Here is a 26197-nt window from a genome sequence, read left to right as displayed (position 1 = left end):
AATAGTCTAGGATTCTAAGTGTTTGTGACAAATTGCAATTTTTATTTGTGATGAAGAATAGAACGTAGGTTAAATGAATGATATGCTTCGTTGATTTGTTGCCTAGATTAGTCTATCTCCATAAATCTCAATGCTTTACCTAAGTTAAATAAATTGCATGCTTCATGGATTTACTGCTTTAGGTAAAAGAGTTAATTATTGAGCGCTTCGCCTTGATTACATACAATAGGGAGATTGGGATAATTGACTGCTTCAGCGTTATCTGCGGGATTAATAGTTTGATTGGAAACTGAAAATTACATTCTCTAATAGGAATTAGGAATGGTTGTTGAGGGTGGCGAATAACCTTTAACTAGTTTCTCATATCGTATTCTTTATTTGAATTTGTTCTCTTCTTTAATTTTTATTATTGCTATTTTTATTCTAATCACCAAAACCCCCCTTTTCTAATTCTTGTTACTAAATTGTGAATAATTTAATAAATATAGTCCTCGTGGGATCGACCCTTACTTATGATTATACTAAAATAATTGGAAGTATTTGAATAAAAAAAATAGTAAATTTGTTGTGGCTTACGACACACATCAAATTTTTGGCGCCGTTGCCGGGGACTATTATTTTATTTTATTATTCATATTTAGTTTTTAGTATTTTTATTTTTTTTTAAAAAAAAAATTAGAAGAATAAATTATTAGATTTTTTTTTAAAAAAAAAATCAAAATAAAAGATAGATTTTAAAGAAAAATTTATTAGAATTTTTTTTTTCTACTTTTTTAATTTCTTTTTTTTTTTTTTACTAACTTGTGCTTCTAGTTGTGGTTTTAATTTTCAAATCTTCCTTTAGAAACATGGCGATGTACAATCAACAATACTATGATCCTTATTATACCTCGCCACAAGAGTATCAATAGAATCCCTACTATGACACTTACACATACAATCAACAATGGGGAGATTATTCTAGCACTTCCTACAATGGAATTAATCAATATGTTCAACCAACTTCTTACTATCCTCCTGTATTATCACGAGATCTAGAACGTGCTCTTATTGATATGAGCAACTCTTTGAAGGCTGCTACTTTGGAGATTAAACAAAATATGATAAAGTGTCAGCAAAACTTTCAGAAAAATATGCAGATCTTTCAACAATCTCTACAAAAGTTAGAGAATCCTGCGGAGTTAAGGGAAACATCTACAAGTGAATATGAAATTCAATGTACAAACATTATGCCTTCACAAGTAGAGAGTGATCCAATAGAAAATGTCAGTGGCATCGCTGTCCAAAGTGGTATACAACTTGAATCACCACACCAAGAAGTTAATGATTTGATTTCAAGTCATGAAGTCAGAAATTCATCCCTTGAAGAATCATCTCCACCAAATGTTGCATCTCCTACTTTAGTTGGTCCACCATCACTGAAAAAGTCATACAAACCAATTGTACCAACTTATGTCCCTCCTCCACCTTTTCCAAGTAGATTGAAAAAATCAAAGAAAGAGGAGCCCACTAAGGAGATCCTTGAGACTCTTCCTAATATTGAGGTAAAAATTCCATGTCTTGAGGAAATCAAAGAAGAGACTCATTGTGCTAACATTCTTAAGGAGTTGTGTCCAAAGGAGAAAAAGTTGAATGGAGGTGAGAAAGTAAGTGTGGGGGAGAATGAGAATGTTGCTGTTCTCAAAAGAAAGTTGTTGCCTGTGACAAGTACAATACAATGCACCATTAGTAAAACCAGTTTTGATCATTGCATGATAGACTTAGGAGCAATTATTAATAATATGTCTTATTCTAATTTTGCTTCTTTAAATCTTGGTCCATCAAGAAAAACTCAGGTTTTTATTCAATTGATTGATCAAACTAATGCTTATCCTTTAGGGATAGTTAAAGATATTTTTGTGCATGCTTATGGACTTGTCATTCCAGGTGATTCCTACATAATTGAGATGGAAGATGAGGGTGATCCCAATCCTACATCAACTCTATTTGGGAGACCCTTCTTACTCACTATGAGTGAGAAGTTGGATACAAAAGCATGGATACTTAAAATGGAATTTGATGGTGAAACACTCAAATTCAACGTGTTAGATTCCATTCATAAATACATAAAGAATGTGTCTTTGTTAGAAGACCCAACGTGAAGATCACATGAGCACAACATGTAGTCGAGCTAACGACGTTAAACAAAGCAACCTTACAGGAGTTTTTCTTACCCTCTTTCTTTTTATTTTGCATTGATTTTATTTGGTTGAGCCTTGAGGACAATGCTTATATTAAGTGTGGGCGGAGATTAACTGTCGTGTCTATCCAATTTTTTTTTTTAGTTGTTTAGTTGTTTATTTGCTTTTTTATCGTTTTTTTTAGTTTATATTATTTTCTTGCTTTAATTTTAGTAAGTATGGATTGAATGAAATTCTGTTGACAATGATTGCTCGTGTTTGATATGTGTTTTTACTTTGATGTGTTATGCATGGTCTTAGGGAAAATAATTTTGTTGATGATGAAATTCTAGTTATAGTTCTAGAAAAATGATAGATTCTCATGATTTGTGTGCTTAAGTCATGATTAATTACTACTCAAACTTGATTTTTTTAAAAAAACTTTTGCACATCAATTGAATAATCATATTTGCTAATGTTTGGAGAGATGAATGCATGTTTGATTTTTAATTTAAAGTCTCAACCACTCTAGAACTTGTTTGATAATCATTTGATGCGAAATTAATAAATTATACATGATTTTGAGATATGATATAGGCAATTTTTTTGGATCGATTGAGCTTTTCAAGCCTACCCTATTTGTTAAATCCCTAGTTTTACCCAATTTGAGCCTAAATGTTGACATCTTTGTTTTTTCTTTTTAACCCTATACAATAACCTTTGAGCCTAAAAAAAAATCCTTATCCATCCTTTTTCACACCATAGTATATTGATGCTATATGTATTTGTAAAGGTGTGAGAGTTTTGTTGATGAGAAAATATTCATGTTTATGTATATGTGATGATGAAAAAAAATTATTATTCCCTTAGAATGAATGTTTGCAAGTTGTAAGTATTTCATTAAAAAAAAATCAATGAAAAAATAAAAGAATACTTGCAACAATTTAAGTGGGGGAGTAGTAAGTTTTATGGAAAAAAAAAGATATAAGATTGAATTGTTGAGGAGAGTGATAAGGGAATACAAATATGAATTATTTGAGAGAATGTTGTATATGTATGTTATGGTGTGATTTGAGCCTAAATTAACCTTCTTTATCTACCTTTCACCCTAGCCTTACATTATAACCCTCTAAAGTCCTATCGATCTTTAAATTATGTGTGATTACATTAGTGGAGAATGATTTAATAATTAAGCTTATGGAGTGGATTTTCGTTGAAATACACATTTATTTTGAGAAAAATATTGATTGTTGACATGCATGAATTAATTTGAATGTTAGTAGTATGATGATTTGATTGCACACACACACAAAAAAATTGGGTTTGAAAAGTAATTTATCTTGAGTTGAAATTCTAATGATTGAAGAGTTTGGATTTTCTTGGACTTATAAGTGGATGTACAATTTTTGAAACTAAAACTATTTTTCATAAAGACTGATTTGTTTAAGTATCATTCATTAACTTACTCGAGGACGAGCAAGAGTCAAGTGTGGGGGAATTTGATGAGTCCATATTTATCTTATAAATATGATTAATTTATTTATTAATATTCTTAAATTGATTCTTTAAATTATTGATTAGTGTGACTTTAATTTGTTAGGTTATTTTAAATACTATTCATCCATTTAGAGTCTTTTGGAGGGATTTTAACATATTTTGGTGGAAAATAATAGAAGTCGGCGAGCTCGATTGTACAAGGCGGAACTTAATTGCAAATTTGGACGAAATTAAAGGCAAAATTGGACTTGGAGCTCAACATGTAGATCTTGTTCTTAGCCTTCCATAACATCTTGAATCGTCCAATTCTGAGTATTATTGAGAGAGTTATGGCCAAAATACTATCAGTCGTCGCAGCATGAAATTTCTAAAAAAAAAGATAGCGAAAATAAAGATAAATTTTCAAGAAGAGTTGCGATTTTTAATCTTTTGTTTAAAAGATGAGTTATCTTTATCCGAGATATTTCCTAATACTATTATAAATAGAATCCTAATTCTAAGAGAATTTATCTATCCACTATAAATAGAATCCTAATTCTAATAGGATTTAACTAACTTTCCTATTACTATAAATAAGACCTCTTAGGCTACAAATGGAGGGGAATCCAAAAACTACAAATTAAATATTATGATTTTTATTAATGTCTAGTTCTGAGTAGTTTTCTTTTAGTTAAGGGTTATTTCAAAACCCGAAACATGAATTCTTAATTTCATTATTGAATGTTAATTTTTAGTTTCCATTATATCAAATTGCTTCTATTCTTCTATGTTCAATGTCATGATTATTGTTTTAATCTTGTTTAGATGGCCACTAAATTAGGTTTTACTTTAATCTACAGTCATCTTAGGATTACTATTCACCTAATAGTCTAGGATTCTAAGTGTTTGTGACAAATTGCAATTTTATTTGTGATGAAGAATAGAACGTAGGTTAAATGAATTATATGCTTCATTGATTTGTTGCCTAGATTAGTCTATCTCCATAAATCTCAATGCTTTACCTAAGTTAAATAAATTGCATGCTTCATGGATTTACTGCTTTAGGTAAAAGAGTTAATTATTGAGCGCTTCGCCTTGATTACATACAATAGGGAGATTGGGATAATTGACTGCTTCAGCGTTATCTGCGGGATTAATAGTTTGATTGGAAACTGAAAATTACATTCTCTAATAGGAATTAGGAATGATTGTTGAGGGTGGCGAATAACCTTTAACTAGTTTCTCATATCGTATTCTTTATTTGAATTTGTTCTCTTCTTTAATTTTTATTATTGCTCTTTTTATTCTAATCACCAAAACCCCCCTTTTCTAATTCTTGTTACTAAATTGTGAATAATTTAATAAATATAGTCCTCGTGGGATCGACCCTTACTTACGATTATACTAAAATAATTAGAAGTATTGGAATAAAAAAAATAGTAAATTTGTTGTGGCTTATGGCACGCATCCAGAATCTTAATAACCAATCCCTAAAATTCCTCAACTTAATTTTGATATTAGAAAATTCAAAAGATATTCAAATTTAAGTTGATTTGTTAGAAATAACAAATTTTGAACTTAAATAAGAATATTTAATGAAATAATAAAATTAAGCTTCAGAAAGAATCTAGTTGGTTATAATATTATATTTAATTAAATATAATTAAATACATATAGGTTATCTAGAATATTATTCATAAAACTATGTTTTCTTAAATTAATTTAAAAAAAAATGAAATTAATTATGTTGCTAATCAATTTTATTAGGTTAAACTAATTTAATTAACCTAGTACAGTTATCCAAATTAGGCAAATGGGCCTTCACAATTGGGGTAGTTCATGTGAGGGGGAGCTGGGTTCAGTATGTCGTATCCACTTCTATGGCCCCCAACTCTCACACAAGGCCCAAAAGAGAGGAATTTAACCTTAAAATTAACAACTATTATTAATTGAATAGGCCCAAAAAATGAAATGGGCCTAAATAAAATCTATCAAGATATGACATTTTATTTAGCTCATCTAAAATGATAAACATTCTAGCAACCTTTTATTTGATAAAGATTAGAATCCAGCGTTGTCCCGTTTAGGCGAGAGTCAAGGCCATTCTATCTTATGAGCTTCTACCATTGTTTCATATCTTTATAAGCCCTATTAAAGTCGCCACCATTAGGGTGATCCATACTAAAATAAACACTTACAAAAAAAATACTTATCTTTCGAGATTCTACGTCGTTATTCGCTAATGAACGTTCCTCTATTAGGGAGGATTACTCACTAAAACAATAACTATGTAGAACCAACAATGGAGATCGAATTTTCTAATCATAATAAAGCTCATCTAAAATGATAAACATTCTAGCAACCTTTTATTCGATAAAGATTTGAATCCAGCGTTGTCCCGTTTAGGCGAGAGTCAAGGCCATTCTATCTTATGAGCTTCTACCATTGTTTCATATCTTTATAAGCCCTATTAAAGTCGCAACCATTAGGGTGATCCATACTAAAATAAACACTTACAAAAAAAATACTTATCTTTCGAGATTCTACGGCGTTATTCGCTAATGAACGTTCCTCCATTAGGGAGGATTACTCACTAAAACAATAACTATGTAGAACCAACAATGGAGATCGAATTTTCTAATCATAATAAAGCTCATTATTTAAAAAGTATTTTCTTCTAATATTTATTTTAAAATATATATTTATTTAATTAAAATTTCCAATTTATAATACGATTCTAAATATAAATCTTAATTTTAATATTTATAAATTATACTTAGATGGATATGAAAAATAACATGAATTATTTTCCATCTTAGTAATAATTTTCAATAAATATTTAGAAAATTATTCAATTTATGTTGTTCCAAAATTAATTTAAATTAATTTACAGCTCAAATTTAATTTTCCATAAATATATATTGCATTTCGAAAAATTAAAGTATATAAGAATACAATTTTCAAAAATAAACCTTAAAAATTATTCTAATTTTATGTTGGTCCAAATTAATTAATAAAAATTAATTTTTAAGACAACTATAATTTTTTTCCTATTTAATTAAATACTAAGAAAAATTTCAAAGATTTAAGTATCATGATGAAAATGAACTTAAATATTAATTTTCTATTTAATTAAATATCACTAGAAAAATACTTCAAGCAAAACAGATAATATCTATCTAGACTTTCATTGACTAATTAATTAATTTTCTGATAATAATATATTTTAATTAATCATTAAATGAAAAAATCATTGATTTAAGTTGGTCCAAAATTAAAATAAATAATTTTCACTTTAATCTATTTTTCAAATAAAATTCGAAATTTTTCTGCATTTAAGAAATGCAATTTCGAAATATATAAAAAAAATGATTAATAAAATAAAATATATTTTGAGAATTATTCAAATTTAAGCTGCTTGAAATTAAAAATTTCCAACTTAAAATAATTTTCTATTTAATTAAATATCATTAAAAGAATAATATTTAAGTATCAAGAATGAGATCAACTTAAATATTTAATTTTTAATTTAATAAAATGTATCAAATATAAGAATTAAATAATTAAGTATAAAAGAAACTTAATTATTAATTATAATTTAATACTAGGAAAAAATATTCTATAATTAAGTTGGTCCAAAATTAATTAAAATAAATAATTAATTTACAACTTAAAATATTTTCCTAATAAATATTAGACAATATAATTAGTACTAGAAATAACTATCTAGAATATATATCATTAACTAAGTGTTTCTCTAAAATTAACTTTAAAGTATTAAATGAAAAATAAATTTCATATATTTTAAAAGTTAATTATGTTGCAAATTCAATTTTAATTAGGTTAGACTAATATAATTAACCTAATACAATTATTTAAATAAGGCAAATGGGCCTTCACAATTGGGGTAGTTCATGTGAGGGAGAGCTGGGTTCAGTATGTCGTACCCACTGCTATTGGCCCCCTAACTCTCACACAAGGCCCAAAAGAGAGGAATTTAACCTTTAAATAAACAATTGTTATTCATTGAATAAGCCCAAATCTAATTGGGCCTAAATAAATTTTCTTATGTCAAAATTTATTTTAGCAACCTAGTCCAATTACTTAGTAAAACTTAAATGGGCTTCCTATATGCATCTAAGCCCAATAGCAAACATATAGGCTCACACAGGTCAAAAGATTTGGATGGACCCTATCATGTTACTAGGTTTACACAAATGAAAGAAGTACAAAATTTACCGGTTACAAATTATTTATAAGATCTATTGACAATTGGACTATGATTAAAATCAGATCATTGGATCTGTCAACAAGTTAATCATAGCAATTTAGATCAAATACATAATAGGTTTGTTAAAAAAAAGTTTTTAATAAACAATATAATTAAATAAACAAACAGTGTCCATGTAACAGTTTTAAAATAAGGTATTAGTATAATTAAATTATTATTTTTAAACTAACCAATTTAAAATTTTGAAAATTTAGGGTTGTTAAAACCAATTTTAAAAATCTCAAAATTTAAAATTCAAAAATGAAAAACTAATTTAAAATATCTACGTTTATTTGAATTATTTTTATCAAATTAAATTAAATATCAAATAAGATCAATGATTTGAAAAATAAATATCTTCAATATCATTTCCAAATCTTATAATTTAATAAAATAAAAATAAAAAAAATAAAACAAAATTTAAAATAGATATGGTTAGATAATTATTATTTTAAGAATAAAATAATAAATAAATAATAATTATCCTAATTATATGTCAAAATATCTTAAATTAAGCATTATTCAAATTTCTACAAAAATATCTAAGTTATTTAAATATTTAAAATATGATTTATAAATTTCCAATAAGTAAAAAAAATAATATAAAATAGTGAAATATCATTTTTAAACTTATAATTTATAAATAATTAAATATTTAACAAAATAACAAACTTTTGAATTTGAAAATATTATGGTTAGAATATCTATAAAAATATTTAGGTTAATTTCAAATTTATTAATTATTTAATTTGTGACATAAGATAATTTTAATATAAAGTTATCTTTTAATTTAAAATATGTTAAATATCAAAATATCTAATCTTATAATTAAATAATATATAAATATTAAATAAATTAACCAATTTTTTAAATCTGACCATAATTTAAAAAATAAAATAATTAATTTTTAAATTTAAACTTCAAAATATCAAATATAATAATAATTTATTGAAAAATAAATATTATTAATTTAAAATATGATATTTAAGTTCAAATATATTTAAAAATAATATTTAATTTTAAATTTAGGGTTTCAAATTGGAAAAATCCGAAATTTGTGGAAAAAATCACAAAAATCGCACTTTTTGGGGTTTGCTGCCAGTTGACTGCAAGTGCAGCCAAAATAGGTTGCAAAGTATGCCCAGAGCGCGCGGAAGGAGGGGTGTCTACCGAGATTTCTCGGCGCTGCAGCCTCCTGGGGAAGGACTTGCAGCATGTGGGCATGTCTGAATGCCCAAGCCGTGTCTGAAGACACGGGTTTGTCCCCGTTTGCTGTGTTATCCGCGCGTGTGCGGTGCTGTCCGAGTGCCTGGTGCACTCGATGCACCCACTCGACAGCCATGGCACCCAATTTTCAAAAATTCATAACTTTTTCAATTTTTATCGGAATCGAGTTCCGTAAAAAACAAAAATTGCTTAATATTTCACAAGGAATCCAAATAAAATATTTTCAGAAACAGAAAAAATAATTTTCATGGAAAAATTTTGCACAACTCATACATTCATCACATAAGCACATAAACCAACATGAAACCATCCAAATCATCACATAACATCGTTTTAATTCATATTTCATGAAAGTAAATCATTACCATGGCTCTGAGGCCAGTTGTTGGAAATGTTTTACCAGGACCTAGATTTACTAACATATTTTATTTAGCAAAACAACCTATATGTATCTATAACAAAAGTAAACATATAGGCTCACACAGGCACATAGATTTGGATGGATCCTATCATGTTACTAGGTCATACATAGATGAAAGAAGAATGTAAAATTTACCTGTTACAAATTATTTACTTGACCTATTGACAATTGAACCATGGGTTAAAATCAGATCATTGGATCTGTCAACAAGTTAACCATGACAATTTAGATCAAGCAATAATAGGTTTTAGAAAAACTTACAAACAATCTAAAACACATACTCCTGCAACAAGTTAGATTGGATAGTTGGATGTAGGATTTATTTAATTTTAAATTATTCAATAAAAAGAATTCGAAAATAGTAAAAAAAAATTAAAATTAAACCTACAATTTTGAAAAATTAGGTTTCAACTAACCTAAATATCATTTCAAAAAAATAGCTAAATTAAATATTCAATAAAATAAAATGATAAATAAATATCCTTTTCTGATTTTATAATTTAATTTGAATAAAAAATAACAAAATTTAAAAGTTAGCAAAAATATGTTATTTCTATTTAAAATACCATGATTATAGTAATCTTATTTTAAATTTAAATAAGGTCAAATTACTTAGAATAGAATATTTTTTATAAAAAAAAAATTTAATATCTCACCTTAGATTTAAAAATAAGATAAAATAATCAAATTTTAAAAAATAAGAAAAGAAGTAAGCAAAAAATAGATTTTTACATATTTTCAAATTCAAATTACACTAATATCTAAAATTAATTTTAAAAATTCAAATTAATTTATTTTTGATAATTAGATTTGAAATATGAAAAGTAAAAATCAAAATACAAAACTACACAAAAAATCGGAAGTTAATTCCATGAAATAGCATGAAAAATCGAAGAAAACGAAAAAAATTAGAGAGCTGTACGGATGGTGTGCACAGAACACCATCTGCGCGCGCTCAAGGGGAAGATGAGCCGACCATCCTCGGCTCTGGAGGCTGCAAGTAGCCATTTCGCGCGTGTGAGGGTGTGTCACCACCCCTAACTTTTTTCAAATCTTCAAAAAATCATAACTAATTCAAATAAAATCGAAATTGAGTTCTGTAAAAAAGTAAATTGCTTAATTTTTTCCATACTATCCAATAAAAATAATTTCAGAAACGAAAATTCAATTAAATTTTCTAAAATTTCACAAACATCAATCAATCATCAATACAACACACAAAACAACATGATACCATCCAAATCACAAACAAATCATTTTAAATCCAAATTTCTTCCAAGCAAATCAATTACCATGGCTCTGATACCAGTTGTTGGAATTATTTTACCAGGATCTTACATCTACTCACAAGTATGTTAATTAACATCCTAATTATGAACTTCTAAAACGATTATAAGTAAACACATATAAAGTATGAGAAACCTTGCATTGGGTGGAGCGCAATAATATGTCTCCTTCCACTCAGATCTCTAACCCTTGTATCCTTTCTGTCGCGGAGTATTATCAAGATCTGAGCCTGAATGTCCTTCTTTGTTGAATCTGGATTCTTCACAATCTTCCGCACTATGATTGAGGTACTGCTTGCTGTGTGTGGGCACTACTCTATCACTTGGGGATTTCGAAACAATCAAAGAAGAAGAAGAAAGAGAGGTGGCGGCTAGGTTTAGAGAGATTGCTCAGGTTTTTCTCTGAAAGGAATGAGATGCAATGTGTTACTTTCCTGAAGCCATTACTTTCTATTTATAGAATACCACATAGGGTTAGGGTTGAATTACTTGGCATTAAAATAATGAAAATATTAAATGATAAAACCCTATGCATGTGGCCGGCCATGGCATGTGGATATGGGCCTCACTTTTACAATTTTGATGTTTTATCATTTCTGCATCCCATTTTCTGAAAAATTGCCAATTTTCAAATTCAACCATTTAAATATCAAATTCAACCATTTAAATATCAAATTCAACTATTTAATAACTATAATTAATTATTAAGTAATATTTTCATTTATTATATTTATTAATTAGACTAACCAAAGACTCTTAATTAACAAATATACCCTATAAACTCTTTCTTTACAGTTTCGCCCTTAATAAGTGATAAATTCACAAATAGACATAGTCTAACTTGAGAATTATAATTGATTAATCAAAACCAATTCAATGAGTCTTACAAGTAGTAGTGTCTTAACTAGAGTGGGGACCATGGGCCTATATATCTGAGCTTCCAATAAGCAGACCAAGAATTTACTTGTTAAATTCACTGACTTATTAATTCTTCGTTGAATCCATGCATAGAACTTAGAATTGCCCTCTCAGCTATAGAACGCTCTATATGTTCCACCATATAGACACGCTATTAATTATCCATTATTATAATCCTAATTTGATCAATGATCCTCTATATAGAAGATCTACACTGTAAATGGATTAAATTACCGTTACACCCTACAATGTATTTTATCCTTAAAACACTTAACCCCGTATAAATGATATTTCAGCTAAGTGAAATGAGTACTCCACCGTTTATTTTCGTTTGGTTAAGCTCAAAGGAAATCATCCTTTACTTTCTATTCGCCATATAGAAGTTATAGATTCCATATTTATGTTAGCGCTCCCACTCAATTGTACTACCGTGTTCCTAAAATGTACGTATCACCCTGACCCAAAAGTAGGCTTAACTAACAAATCAAAGAACACGAATAACACTCTTAAGATTGAACCTAATCATGTCAGGATTAAGATCATTTGATCTAGGATCAACTAGGTGATATTGAATTGAATAGATATTACGGTAAGTTTAATAAATCTATGTCAAAGTTCAATATCGGTCCATTTCGATGCATACTCCATGCATCCAACCCAAGCTTTACTTTAACTAATGCTCTGGAAAGAACATAGCATTTCCAAATGCAAGTAAACTTTGTTGTAGATTGTCATATCAGTAAAACCCCAGTGTTCTGATAAATCTAGGAATCTATAATCACATAGTCATGTTTACCTTCCACTGTGCTGACAACACAATAAACAGGATCAAGTATGTGAAAAGAGTTTGGATAGATTTATAAATCAAGTAGACAAATAATTGATAAGGTGAACCAAAACATACACAAATGAATGAAAAATACTTCTATTTCTTTATTGATATTTAATAATCCAGATTACATTGAAATGGAGTTTTATGTAGGGCATAAAACCCAACAGGCACTTCAGCAAGCTTTGAAGCCAAGAACCTCTCTTTTCGCTCTGAACTTTCTTAGCAAAGAAGGATGGTGAAAATAAGTTTATCTGCCAATGCTGGTTCATATTTATAGGCAAGTCACGAGAAGAGGTAATCGTCTCAAAGGAACCTCAGACGCCTAAGTTTCCCTCCTTAAAAGCGAATATGAGAAATCAAAAGTAACCAAGTGCAGCCATCAGCCGTGGAGAGAGAAAATCAGATTTCGAAATATTAAATGTCAGAGCATTTATTAGTCGAAAACCAAAGGGACGCCCAGTCAGCCTCACATCGAGTCTCAGACGGTCGCGCTTGACACGTGTCCCCATCCAACAGCAGAAGCAGCTCAGATGAAGTCTACATACAACTTTGGAAGTCCCGTACAGACTTGGGGGCAAATGTTATCCCAATTTTTGCACTCTGACGTGGCATCACATGAATGGTGACACGTGAAATCCACTTGGAGCATCTCCTCGGGAAGCATAGTCCGAGCAGGATGTCTCGCTAGCATGCCTAGAGCAAAGTCTTCACCAATCTACGCAGAGCAACCAACACTTAGCGAATTCAGCTTTCGCATCGTGAGTCATCAATGCAATCCCTATAACTTAGGGATCAGACTACATGGATATGGCATACACACGATCCCACTATCAGTGTATTCAGCCTCAATCTCACGATCTTTGTACTAAGCATTGATCATACGATCTTTCTGTTTATACACATTGTAACGAGAGGGGAAACTCTTCCTCTCCAAGCCTACTAGCCCTATAAATAGTGATGCATGTTCACTGGGAAAAGGGTCGCAAACAATTTAGCTGAAATTATACCCTACAAATATTATCTAAGAATTATATATTCAGAGATACTGTTGTAAGAGCTATAAGAAAAGGAATCTTACTCCTTGTTCTTAAGTCAATACAAGTAACGAGGATTAGACTATTACCGAACTGCTCGGAGCTGAACCTCTATAAAATTCCTGTGTCTTCATATTGCTTTATTATATATCGATTGTTATAAATCATTTATCACTTATTAAATTAGACTCATTATCATTGGCTAAAAACGAGGTCAACAACATCATACATCAGTTTCTCTATATTTCTTCAACATCATTTAAATAATTTATTTTGAAATAATTTTATCAAGATATATATATAATAGAAGTATAAAGCGATGACGTGGTAGTCTAAAATTATTTTATTTACCTTCATCTAATCTCTCCTTAATTCTCTCATATATTCTTTTTTATTTGATTTAAATTTCTCTATATCTATTTTCTCTAATTTTTTTTTCTTATAATTTAAATAAATATTCAAATAAAAATAAAATACTTGTACTCCCGCAACAAAGAAGATTCAGTAGGTTCTCAAGTTACTTTAATTTTTTTATTTTCTTCTTGCTTTGTATTTATAGTGTATCTTGATGGATGTACTGCTGGGTTTTATGCCCTAAATAAAACTCTTTACAATCTGATTAGTAATCAATATAAGAAATTTGAAGTGATTGATGTTTGCATGAATTTTACATGCTAATGGTTTAATATGTTTAATATGTTTATTCACAAAATCAGTTAAATCCAGATCATATGATTATTCACAATTACAGTATCATCAACACAGTGAAATGTGATTGTGATCATATGAATCAAAAGTTTTGGTCCCTGTTTCATCAGTGTTATTGGATTTACACTAATGTGATAATCAGCGATGATGTGTACTTACACTTGGAGTAAGTGTTATGTTCTTTCCAGAACATTAGTAAAGTATACTAGTTTCGAATGTATGGAGTATACATTGGACTGGACCGATATTGCAACTAAGTTAAGATATTACAAACTTACCGTTATACATATCTTTCCAAGTCAATATCAGTAGTTGATCTTAAGATTAAAAGAATCTAAATCCTGATATGCTTAGGCTCAACTCAGGAGTGCTATTCATGCTCTTAGATTTATTAGTTAAGCCTACCTTTGGGTCAGGGTGATACGTATATTTTGGGAACATGATAGTATGATTGAGTGGGAGTGCTGAACATAAATATGGAATCTATAGCTTCTACTGGTGTATAGAAGTTAAGTGATGATTCCCTTCGAGCTTAGCAAATAGAAGTAAATGGATGAGCTCTTGTTTAACTGACTAATTATTAGATCACTAAACACCATTTACAGGTAGCTAAGTGTTTTAAGGGGCAAAATACATTGAGGGGTGAGAACGGTAAAGAAATCCCATCTCGATGTAGATCATCTATATAGAGGATCTTTAAATCACAATAAGATTATAACAATGGTTAAATGAGATAGTATATTGATATCGTGAAACATACAATATGCTCTATATAAGTCTGAGAGTGCAATTCTAAGTTCTAAGAGTGGATTCAACGAAGAATTAATAAGTAGGAATTTACTTGGTAAATTTGGTTCACTTATTGGAAGCTCAGCATATAGATCCGTGGTCCCCATTCTAGTTGAGAACATTCTGCTTGTAAGACTCATTAATTGATTCGTGATTGATCAATTATAATTCTAAAGTTAGACTATGTCTGATTTTATGAATTTTCACTAAGTAGGGGTGAAATTGTAAAGAAAAGAGTTTCTAGGTTTATTTATTTATTAATGGACTTTATATGTCTAATTAATAATTAAATTAAATGACAATATTATTTAATAAACTATTTTAGTTATTAAATAATTAGTTTTGGCATTTAAAAAGTTAGAATTGGAAAATTGGCGTTTTTGAGAAAATAGAGATAAAATTTGATAAAACTGCAAAATCAAGTGAGGCCCATTTATACATCTTGGCCGGCCACTATATGGAGTTTTTCAAATTAATTTTTTCATTATTTTAATGCCAAATAATTCCTAACCTAAACCTAGTAGTTGCCTATAAATAGAAAGTGATGGCTCAGTCAAATACACATCTTTGAATAACCTTTTCTGACAGAAATTTCTCTCTTCAGAAAAACAGAGCCTTCCCCACTTTCTATACTTAGGCCGAAATCCCTCTCTCTTTTCCCTTCATCTTTTTCATGACCCTAGTGAAAGAGTAAGTGCCCACACACAGCAAGCAGTAACTCAATCATAGATTGGAAGACTGTGAAGGATCAAAACTTGAAGAAGAAGGACATTCGGGCTCAGATCTTGATTATACTCTGCTACAGAAAGGATTCAAGGGTTAGATATCTGAGTGGAAGGAGACATTAATTCCGCTGCATCAAGGTAAGGTTTTCTTAACTTTATATGTGTTTATTTATCGTTTTAGAAAGTTCATATTTAGGGTGTTTAAACAACATACTTGTGAGTAGATCTAAGATCCTGGTAAAATAATTTCCAACAACTGGTATCAGAGCCATGGTAATTGATTTACTTACATGAAATTTGGACTTTAAAACGATTGTTTGTTTGTTTTTGGATGGTATCATGTTGTATTGAGTGTTATTTGATGATTGATTGATGTTTGTAAATTTTCGTGAAAAATAATTGCGATTTTGTTTTTGGAATTATTTTTATTGGATAGTATTGAAAAAATTAAGCAAGTTAGCCTTTTACAGAACTCAATTTCGATTTTATTTGAATTAGTTATGAATTTTTGAAGATTTGAAAAAATCGGGGCTGTGCTGAAATTTTCCTGCGATCGCAAAACTGTCCGTACAGTTCACAATTTTTTCGTTTTTCTTCGATTTTTCATGCTTTTTCATGGAATTAACTTCCGATTTTTGGTATGGTTTTGTATATATACTATTACTATTCCTAATTCAATTCTAATTATCATTTTGAATTAATTTAATATTTTTTAAATTTAATTCAAGATATTAGTGTAATTTGAATTTGAATAGAATTAGTATCTATCTTCTTGCTTAAAAATCTATCTTATTTTTAAATTTGATTACATCTTATCTTATTTTTAAATTTAAGGTCAGATTTTATAAATATTTTTTTTAAAAATCAAATCTTTTTAGATTTTTTGACCTTATTTAAATTTAAAATAAGATATTTATAATCATGTAATTTTAAATAGATGTAAGATATTTTGCTAACTTTTAAATTTTGTTATTTTATTTATTTAAATTAAATTTAAAATCTGAAAAGATATTTCATTTATCTTTTCTAATTTTTATTTAATTTTTATTTTTAAAATAACATTTAATTTTTAAAAGTAGTTAGCAAATTTTAAAATGATATTTAGGTTGGTTGAAACCTAATTTTTCAAAATAGTAGGTTTCATTTTAAATATTTATTTTTTAAATAATTTCGAAATTTAAATTTATTTTCGAAATTAATTAAATATTTTTTTTATTTTATTTTTTTTCGAAAATTAAAATATTTTTTTTATTAAATATTTTTTTTTAATTATTTATTTTTCGAAATTATTTATTTAAAATTAAATAAATCCTACTTCCAACTATCCAGCTAACCTTGTTGCAGGAGTATGTGGTTTTAGCTTGTATGTAAGTTTTTAAAACCTATTATTACTTGATTGCAAATAGCCATGGTTACTTTTTGCCAGATCTAATGATCTGATGGCTCCCTTGGTTAAGTTAATAATTTGTAACAGGTATATTTTACAATCTTCTTTCATCTGTGTATGACCTAGCAACATGATAGGATCCATCCAAAGTGTGCCTGTGTGAGCCTATGTGTTAATTTTATTATATAGATGCATATAGGTTGTTGCTAAATAAAATGTCACACCATGATAGATTTTATTTAGGTCCATTTAGTTATTGGACCTACTCAATTAATAACAGTTATTTATTTTAAGGTTAAATTCCTCTCTTTTGGGCCTTGTGTGAGAGTTGGGAGCCATAGAAGTGGGTACGACATACTGAACCCAGCACCCCCTCACATGAACTACTCCAATTGTGAAGGCCCATTTGCCTGATTTAAATAACTGTACTAGGTTAATTATATTAGTTTGACCTAATAAAATTGAATTAGCAATATAATTAACTTTTAAAATATATGAAAATTTATTTTTCATTTTAATATTTTAAAGTTAATTTTAAGAAAAACACTTTTAGTTTTAGATATTATTTCTAGACAAACTATTTGTATTTTTCTTGTATTTAATTAAATATAGAATTTTAACTAACTAAGATTCTTTCTGGAGCTTATTTAATTAAATATTCCTATTTAAGTTATAAATTAGTTGTAACAACTGATTTTTCTTATCTAACTTAAATTTGAATATTTGATTTAAATTTCAAATCAAGTTGAGGAATCCTAGGCATTAGTTATTAAAGATTCTTAAGATATTTTTTAAGTTAATATCTTTTCAAATATTAACTTAAAATGGAATATTTTAGATATTTTTTGGTTAATATCTTTTCAAATATTAACTTTAAAAAGATATCTTCAAATTAAGTGGTTACAACTTAATTTTTGATATTTAATTAAATCTAAATTTGAAATTATTTCAGTTTTAGATTTTTTTTTCTATCTAACTTAAATTAGATATTTTTCAAATTTTTTGAAAAGATACTTAGTCAAATAAGATATTTTCTAGATAGTTATTTCTAGACTACTTATTATTTCTAATATTTAAATAGGAAAATTATACTTTGTGAAATTAATTATTTAAATAATTAATTTTGGTACAATATTATTAAATATATTTTTCCTAGTATTAAATAGAAATTAATAATTAAGCCTTCTCTACACTTAATTATTATTTCTTGAATTTAATACATTTAATTAACTTGAAGAATCTAAATATCTAAGTTGATTTTCATCATGATACTTAAATATTTATTGATTTTTCATGACACTTAATTAAATAGAAAATTCTTTTTAGGTTGAAATTTAATTTTTCAACTTAAATTTAAATAATTTTCAATATATATATTTTTCTTTATTTTATTAATCAATTTTGAAATTTGCATTTCATTTATGCAATATTTTCGAATTTTTTATTTTGAAAAATAGATTGAATTGTAAATTAATTATTTATTTTAATTAATTCTTGGACCAACTACAATCAATGATTTTTCTATTTAATTGATTAATTTAAGATAAATGAATTTAAAAAATATATATATATTATTAGAAATTGAATTAACTAGTCAAAAGAAAATCTAGATAGGTGATATTTTTGCTTGAAGTATTTCTTTTCTATTTTTTATTATTTTCGAAAATTGTATATTTATATACTTTAAATTTTCGAACCCAATAAATATATTCTCAAAGGAAATTTTTAAGTTGCTAATTATTTATTTAATTCAACTTAAATTAATTTCCTTAATATTTATATTTAAGATTATTACTAAGATGGAAATAATTAATTTTATTTCAATCACCATCTAAGTATAATTTTATAAATATTATATTAAATTCTTATTTTTGAATTTTAATTCTTAAATAGAATTTAATGAGATTTATTTATTAGAATAATAAAGAAAATACATTTTAAATAATGAGCTTTATTATTATTAAGATATTCGATCTCCATTGTGGGTCTTACAACGCGTTTGTTTTAGTGAGTAATCCTCCCTAATGGAGGAACGTTCATTAGCAATTTCGCACCGTTTAATCTCGCACGATAAGTGGTTTGTAAGTGTTTTATATGGTATAGATCACCCTAATGGTGGCGACCATATTTGACTTGCAAATTGCGAAACAATGGTAGAAGCTCATGAGATAGAATAGCCTTGAATCTCGCCTAAACGGGACAACGCTGAATTCCAATCTTGATCGAATAAAAGGTTGCTAGAATGTTTAACATTTTAGATGAGCTGACAACTCTATTCAATGGATGGTAGCTTTGACTCTCGCCTAAACGGGACACTGATATCAGTTTGTTGAAAACCTTGGAAATTATTTAGGATTGAATTTTTTAAGTATTTTCTCATATCATTCCTACTTGCTATGTGCTTATAATTTCTGAATTGATTTTGTGTGTTAAACCATTATTTAATTTCTATTTGTTGATTTCTATTATTTTGTAGTATCCTGTTTTGTTAAAATGAATCCCATGTTATCACTGTTGACTGAAAATAAGCTGAATGGATCTAACTTCAATAAATGGAATGAGAACATTAATATTGCTCTCATAGGAGAAAGTGCCTTGTTTGTTTTAACTGAGCCGTCACCTGAAGTGCCTGGGGATAATGCATCCAAAGCTGTGAATGAAAAGTATGAGCGTTGGCAGAAAGCAAATGACAAAGCTCTATACTTTATGCTTTCTAGCATGGTTGACACCCTCAAAACTCGGTTTTCTAAAACTGAGAAGGCTGCTGAAGTTATGACGAAGTTAAATGAGCTATTCGGTAAGGCATCACTTCAGTCACGCTTTGACGCGACTAAGAAGTACATTAATGCACGGATGGAACCTCATCAAAACGTGCGTGACCATGTTCTCCTCATGTCCAGTTATTTCCAAGAAGCCCAGGATCATGGTGCTGAAATGGACAGTGCTACTCAAGTTAGTCTTATCTTGAATAGCCTGACTCCAGCATTTCTACCATACACATCAAATTATGTCATGAATAAGAAGGAAATTGACTTTCATGAATTAGTCAATGACCTTCAAACTTATGAAAATTTGATTGGAGGACCCAAGAAGAAAGGGAGTAAACCTCATAATCCTGGTAATGGTAATGGGACGATAAAACCTGAAGCAAATGTTGCCTCTGCTTCAAAGCCCAAATCGAAGAAGAAGTGGAAGAACACCAAAAAGCGAACAAAAGCCATGAAAAAGGCTGCTTCTTCTGGTGATGCTACACTTAAAGGAAAGTGTTTCTACTGCAATGAGAAAGGTCATTGGAAACCCCAGTGTCCTAAAGTTCTTGCAAAGAAACAAGGTATTTCCATTTATAAACTTTAAGAGTTTTAGTGAATTATTATCCAATTGGATTTATGATTCTGGACTAACTTTGTTTATTTGTTTTTCTTCTTCTTATAGGCCAAGCTACTTGAACTCAATTGAGTTGGATCAGAAAGCTGGACCAAGGGTGAAATCGTCCAGATGAAGATGAAGCTCTTCAATCTATTTTTTGAATTAATTGTTTTAGTTTAAAGACAATTTGGATTTCAAATTTTAGTTTAGGGATATTTATCCCTGTTTTTCTCATATTGTTGCAATACATTTTTTTTATTAATAAAGTTTTATTTTCGAAATCACCATTGCAAATTATGAGATTGAGCTTCATTTAATTTATCTTCATCAATTAATTACCACATTATATTTGTATGTTTGTATGTGTAAATGTTTTTTATTATTGATGCAAATTCTATAATATTTTCAACTCTTCATAGAGTTATATTATATAAACACTAGAAATTATTTCTATGTTTATCAATAATTGTTAATTCTAATACAATTATTAAGAATTTGTTTAATAAAAGGATCTTATGATCTGATAGGGGTGGAGAAAAGTTAAGAAAACTATGCAGTTCAACGATCTTTTATATCTAATGAACTCTGAATAGTATTCAACTCCACATAAACTCTATCACACTAAGAGAATCATGATCTTTACAACCTTTAGGGTTGGATCATAATCTCTATATACTTAGGGGTGGAGGTTATCCATAGTACCCTATATGTATATACTTAGGGGTGGAGTCAATTCCACAATTCCCTATGTAACACATATCTTGTTTAAACATGGAAGTAATGAGTCAGCTATTGTCAATATAAATTCTTGATCTTGATTGTATGTTCCATTTCGTTTTTACTGTTGCAAGTAAAAGTTTGATACCTTTGAAAGTTCTTTGTTAAAGTTTCACACTACCTTAATTGAGTGGGAGAATTTTAAAGTTCTATACCCATCTTCATTAGGTTGATAATTGTGATAGGTACTTAAGAACACTATTGAAAAGCAAATCTAACCATTCACATGGATAGGAATAGCTTATCAGAATTATGAGAATAAGATAAAGAACTCTAGTTCAGTCCATTCGAATGACTTGAACCAAGAATTCTTAATCCTCATAAAATTTGATGGTATCTTAATTTTGATTACTTTATCTCTGGCATGTATTTTTCACTTCAAATACTAGTCTGCTATGTTGATGACTTAGTCTTGACTTAAAGTTTCAGACTAATACAAAAGTCACAACTAGGTAACTCTCTAAACAATCAGAGGTTAAAAGTATTATTTAACCAGACATCTGCTATTGAGTGGGAGCTATCTGAGATGTAATCAAGTAGGGAACATTAGAAGATATTCAAGAAAGATTTATGAAAGTGATCTATATGTCAGATATTAAGGAACTGTGTATCAGTTGTCTTTGTATCACACCATCTAATTTCGAAATTCTAAAAGATGGTGCTTACTTTGGGGGTGGAGGAATTATTGAATAATAATTCAAGCTCTACCAGAGAAGAACTATAACTTGGTCTATTCGAAAATACCAGAAAGTTATATCACTGAAGAAAAGTCTACACTGTATTATCTCAATTACATATTTTAAAATATGAGAGATATGTCTTCTGTTAATTCAGATGTACTTTTAAAACAGTAAAGATTTCAGTATCCCTCGATAAGTAAAGCATATAGTAAAGGATGTTTCATAAGTGTATTTATGAACTAGTTTCCAGAAGTTTGGGTGGATTCAAATATACTACACTTGATCTGAGGATCAAGACATTAGATTGACCTATTTGCACAGTTTGTTTTATATTAGTGCAACTGGGAGTTTGTTGGGTTTTATGCCCTAAATAAAACTCTTTACAATCTGATTAGTAATCAATGTAAGAAATTTGAAGTGATTGATGTTTGCATGAATTTTACATGCTAATGGTTTAATATGTTTAATATGTTTAATATGTTTATTCACAAAATCAGTTAAATCAAGATCATATGATTATTCACAATTACAGTATCGTCAACACAGTGGAATGTGATTGTGATCATATGAATCAAAAGTTTTGGACCCTGTTTCATCAGTGTTATTGGATTTACACTAATGTGATAATCAGCGATGATGTGTACTTACACTTGGAGTAAGTGTTATGTTCTTTCCAGAACATTAGTAAAGTATACTAGTTTCGAATGTATGGAGTATACATTGGACTGGACCGATATTGCAACTAAGTTAAGATATTACAAACTTACCGTTATACATATCTTTCCAAGTCAATATCAGTAGTTGATCTTAAGATTAAAAGAATCTAAATCCTGATGTGATTAGGCTCAACTCAGGAGTGCTATTCATGTTCTTAGATTTATTAGTTAAGCCTACCTTTGGGTCAGGGTGATACGTATATTTTGGGAACATGATAGTATGATTGAGTGGGAGTGCTGAACATAAATATGGAATCTATAGGTTCTACTGGTGTATAGAAGTTAAGTGATGATTCCCTTCGAGCTTAGCAAATAGAAGTAAATGGATGAGCTCTTGTTTAACTGACTAATTATTAGATCACTAAACACCATTTACAGGTAGCTAAGTGTTTTAAGGGGCAAAATACATTGAGGGGTGAGAACGGTAAAGAAATCCCATCTCGATGTAGATCATCTATATAGAGGATCTTTAAATCACAATAAGATTATAACAATGGTTAAATGAGATAGCATATTGATATCGTGGAACATGCAATATGCTCTATATAAGTCTGAGAGTGCAATTCTAAGTTCTAAGAGTGGATTCAACGAAGAATTAATAAGTAGGAATTTACTTGGTAAATTTGGTTCACTTATTGGAAGCTCAGCATATAGATCCATGGTCCCCATTCTAGTTGAGAACATTCTGCTTGTAAGACTCATTAATTGATTCGTGATTGATCAATTATAATTCTAAAGTTAGACTATGTCTGATTTTATGAATTTTCACTAAGTAGGGGTGAAATTGTAAAGAAAAGAGTTTCTAGGTTTATTTATTTATTAATGGACTTTATATGTCTAATTAATAATTAAATTAAATGACAATATTATTTAATAATCTATTTTAGTTATTAAATAATTAGTTTTGGCATTTAAAAGGTTAGAATTGGAAAATTGGCGTTTTTGAGAAAATAGAGATAAAATTTGATAAAACTGCAAAATCAAGTGAGGCCCATTTATACACCTTGGCCGGCCACTATATGGAGTTTTTCAAATTAATTTTTTCATTATTTTAATGCCAAATAATTCCTAACCTAAACCTAGTAGTTGCCTATAAATAGAAAGTGATGGCTTAGTCAAATACACATCTTTGAATAACCTTTTCTGACAGAAATTTCTCTCTTCAGAAAAACTGAGCCTTCCCCACTTTCTATACTTAGGCCGAAATCCCTCTCTCTTTTCCCTTCATCTTTTTCGTGACCCTAGTGAAAGAGTAAGTGCCCACACACAACAAGCAGTAACTCAATCATAGATTGGAAGACTGTGAAGGATCAAAACTTGAAGAAGAAGGACATTCAGGCTTAGATCTTGATTATACTCTGCTACAGAAAGGATTCAAGGGTTAGAGATCTGAGTGGAAGGAGACATTAATTCCGCTGCATCAATGTAAGGTTTTCTTAACTTTATATGTGTTTATTTATCGTTTTAGAAAGTTCATATTTAGGGTGTTTAAACAACATACTTGTGAGTAGATCTAAGATCCTGGTAAAATAATTTCCAACATGTACAACATCATTCAATCCACCGTCCAAAAGGAGATTATGTCAGAATTTGTAATGCCCGGAATTAAGAAATAGATTAGCAAAACCCTAACTAGATAATTATGTATAATTGATGAATTACATTACTATATAGTTCAATATATGTGAAATTATATGAAATTTAACATGTTAAGACCCCGTTGGTGAGCCAGGGGCATTTTGGTAATTATGACCCGAGAAGGGTAAATTGATAAAATTAATTTAATTACGTGCTTAATTGAACTATATTATTATATAGTATGCCTGTGTTGTCTTTTCAGGTGTGTTCTGACAGGTTGGCGCGGTATAGTCACAACCGGGTATTTCGGGCCGAACCGGTTCGGGCCCGAAATGAAAATTAGATTGAATTAATTGGCATCTTATTTGATAATGAGAAATCTGAAATTTAATTGGGTTCGAATTGGTGTGTAAATGTTATTTTCGCCCTTGCATGCCTAAGTGAATGTTATTTGGCCCTAGGGGCAAAATGGTCTTTTTAGACCCTTAATTTATGTTTAATAAAAGAATGATTTTAAGGAAAAGAAAATGAATTTTCTGGTGTTATTCTCCTCTCACCCGACCCCCTCTCTCTATCTCTCTAAACCTATCCCCAATTTTGATTTTTGGAAGGAATTGCTTGAGATTCAAGCTTGCTTTTGAAGAATTAAAGCTTGTTTGTGGCTTGAAATTTGAGGTAGCTCTTCTTACCACTTTTTGATTTTGAGATTGTTGCTGAAATGAAAGTTGGAAAGTATGTTTTGAGTTGTTTGAGTTTGATTTGCATGCTTAATGAATTGGGGTTGATCTTGGTGATTTTGAATGTGAGATTTGTTAATTGTGGTTGTGAATTATATTGTTGAGATTGGATGAGTTTTCAAGGTATTTTCTAGATTGGAAATTATGGTTTATTTTGTGATATGCTGCTGGATATATATTTGAGATTAAAGGAGTTAAAGCTCAAGTTCTAGAGCTTGAAAGTTGTATGTTGAGCATGATTTTAAGTTGATTATGTAATCTGAATTTTTAGAGTTGTTGATGATGTTGTTTGCTCTCTATTGTAATGAATTTTATCTGTATGAAGTTACTTTTGGGTATGATTTGATTAAGGTTCGAATATTTAGTAAAGTGGGCATGTTTAGACCTTAAACTCTGGTTTTTTGGATTTTTCGAAGCCAGGGGCTGCGGCCAGATCTATGGTCGCCGCGACCCTAAAACCTGGCAGTGAGCCATCTTTTTTCCGATTTTGTTTTGGCCATAACTTTTGACTCGGGACTCCGTTTTGGACGTTCTTTATATCGTTGGAAAGCTCGTTTCGAGATCTTTATTATTATCTGTATTTTGAATGCCAACTTTATATTTTGTGAAAGTGAAATTAGGGACTAACCCTATTTGTGAAATCCAGGGTTGTATGACTAGGATTACCGGCACCTGATCAGGAGCACCCATGGATTCGGAATCTCCTTCTATTGCTGGACAACAGGTAAGACAGTGATTAGCACGTAGAGTATGCACAGTGGCGCTTATATTAAGAATGATATGCATGAATGTTTAGTAACCGGGATTAGGGTTATTACTCTAATAGGAACGGTCTAATAGCCTAGGGTTATTACCCTAGTGATATATGTGTATAATGCCATGCCATGTTAATTGAAATGAAATTTAGGGATTATGCGCTCAAGGCATAATCAGGTTGGACTCGGTACACATAACCGAGATGAACGATTTCTAAGGCCTTAATGTATTTACACGTGTGAGAGCAACACGTGGGTCTACGTCACGTAGATTTAATTAGATGGGTGAGCACAATACATAGGTCTACGCCACGTAGACATAAATGGGCATGTTAATATAGTGATCAGGTCTGTGC

The 26197-nt window shown here is 29.3% G+C and overlaps 1 protein-coding gene across 1 annotated transcript; it reads left to right on the top strand.

Moving 5' to 3' along the window:
• Window positions 1-1055: 1055 nt before the first annotated feature.
• Window positions 1056-2141, top strand: LOC115696453 (uncharacterized). Its single transcript, XM_030623355.1, has one exon. The coding sequence runs from the start codon at window positions 1056-1058 to the stop codon at window positions 2139-2141; it is 1086 nt and encodes a 361-aa protein (XP_030479215.1).
• The last annotated feature ends 24056 nt before the right edge of the window (window positions 2142-26197 follow it).

The sequence above is a fragment of the Cannabis sativa genome, chromosome 7, assembly GCF_029168945.1.
Source record: "Cannabis sativa cultivar Pink pepper isolate KNU-18-1 chromosome 7, ASM2916894v1, whole genome shotgun sequence".
Classification (NCBI taxonomy): Eukaryota; Viridiplantae; Streptophyta; class Magnoliopsida; order Rosales; family Cannabaceae; genus Cannabis; species Cannabis sativa.
The sequence above is the reverse complement of the archived record's forward strand: the minus strand, read 5'-3'. Positions and strand labels throughout refer to the sequence as shown.

Bases quoted from the DNA above. Each gene is read 5' to 3' on its own strand.
- LOC115696453 (XM_030623355.1), top strand. From the start codon at position 1,056: ATGAGCAACTCTTTGAAGGCTGCTACTTTGGAGATTAAACAAAATATG.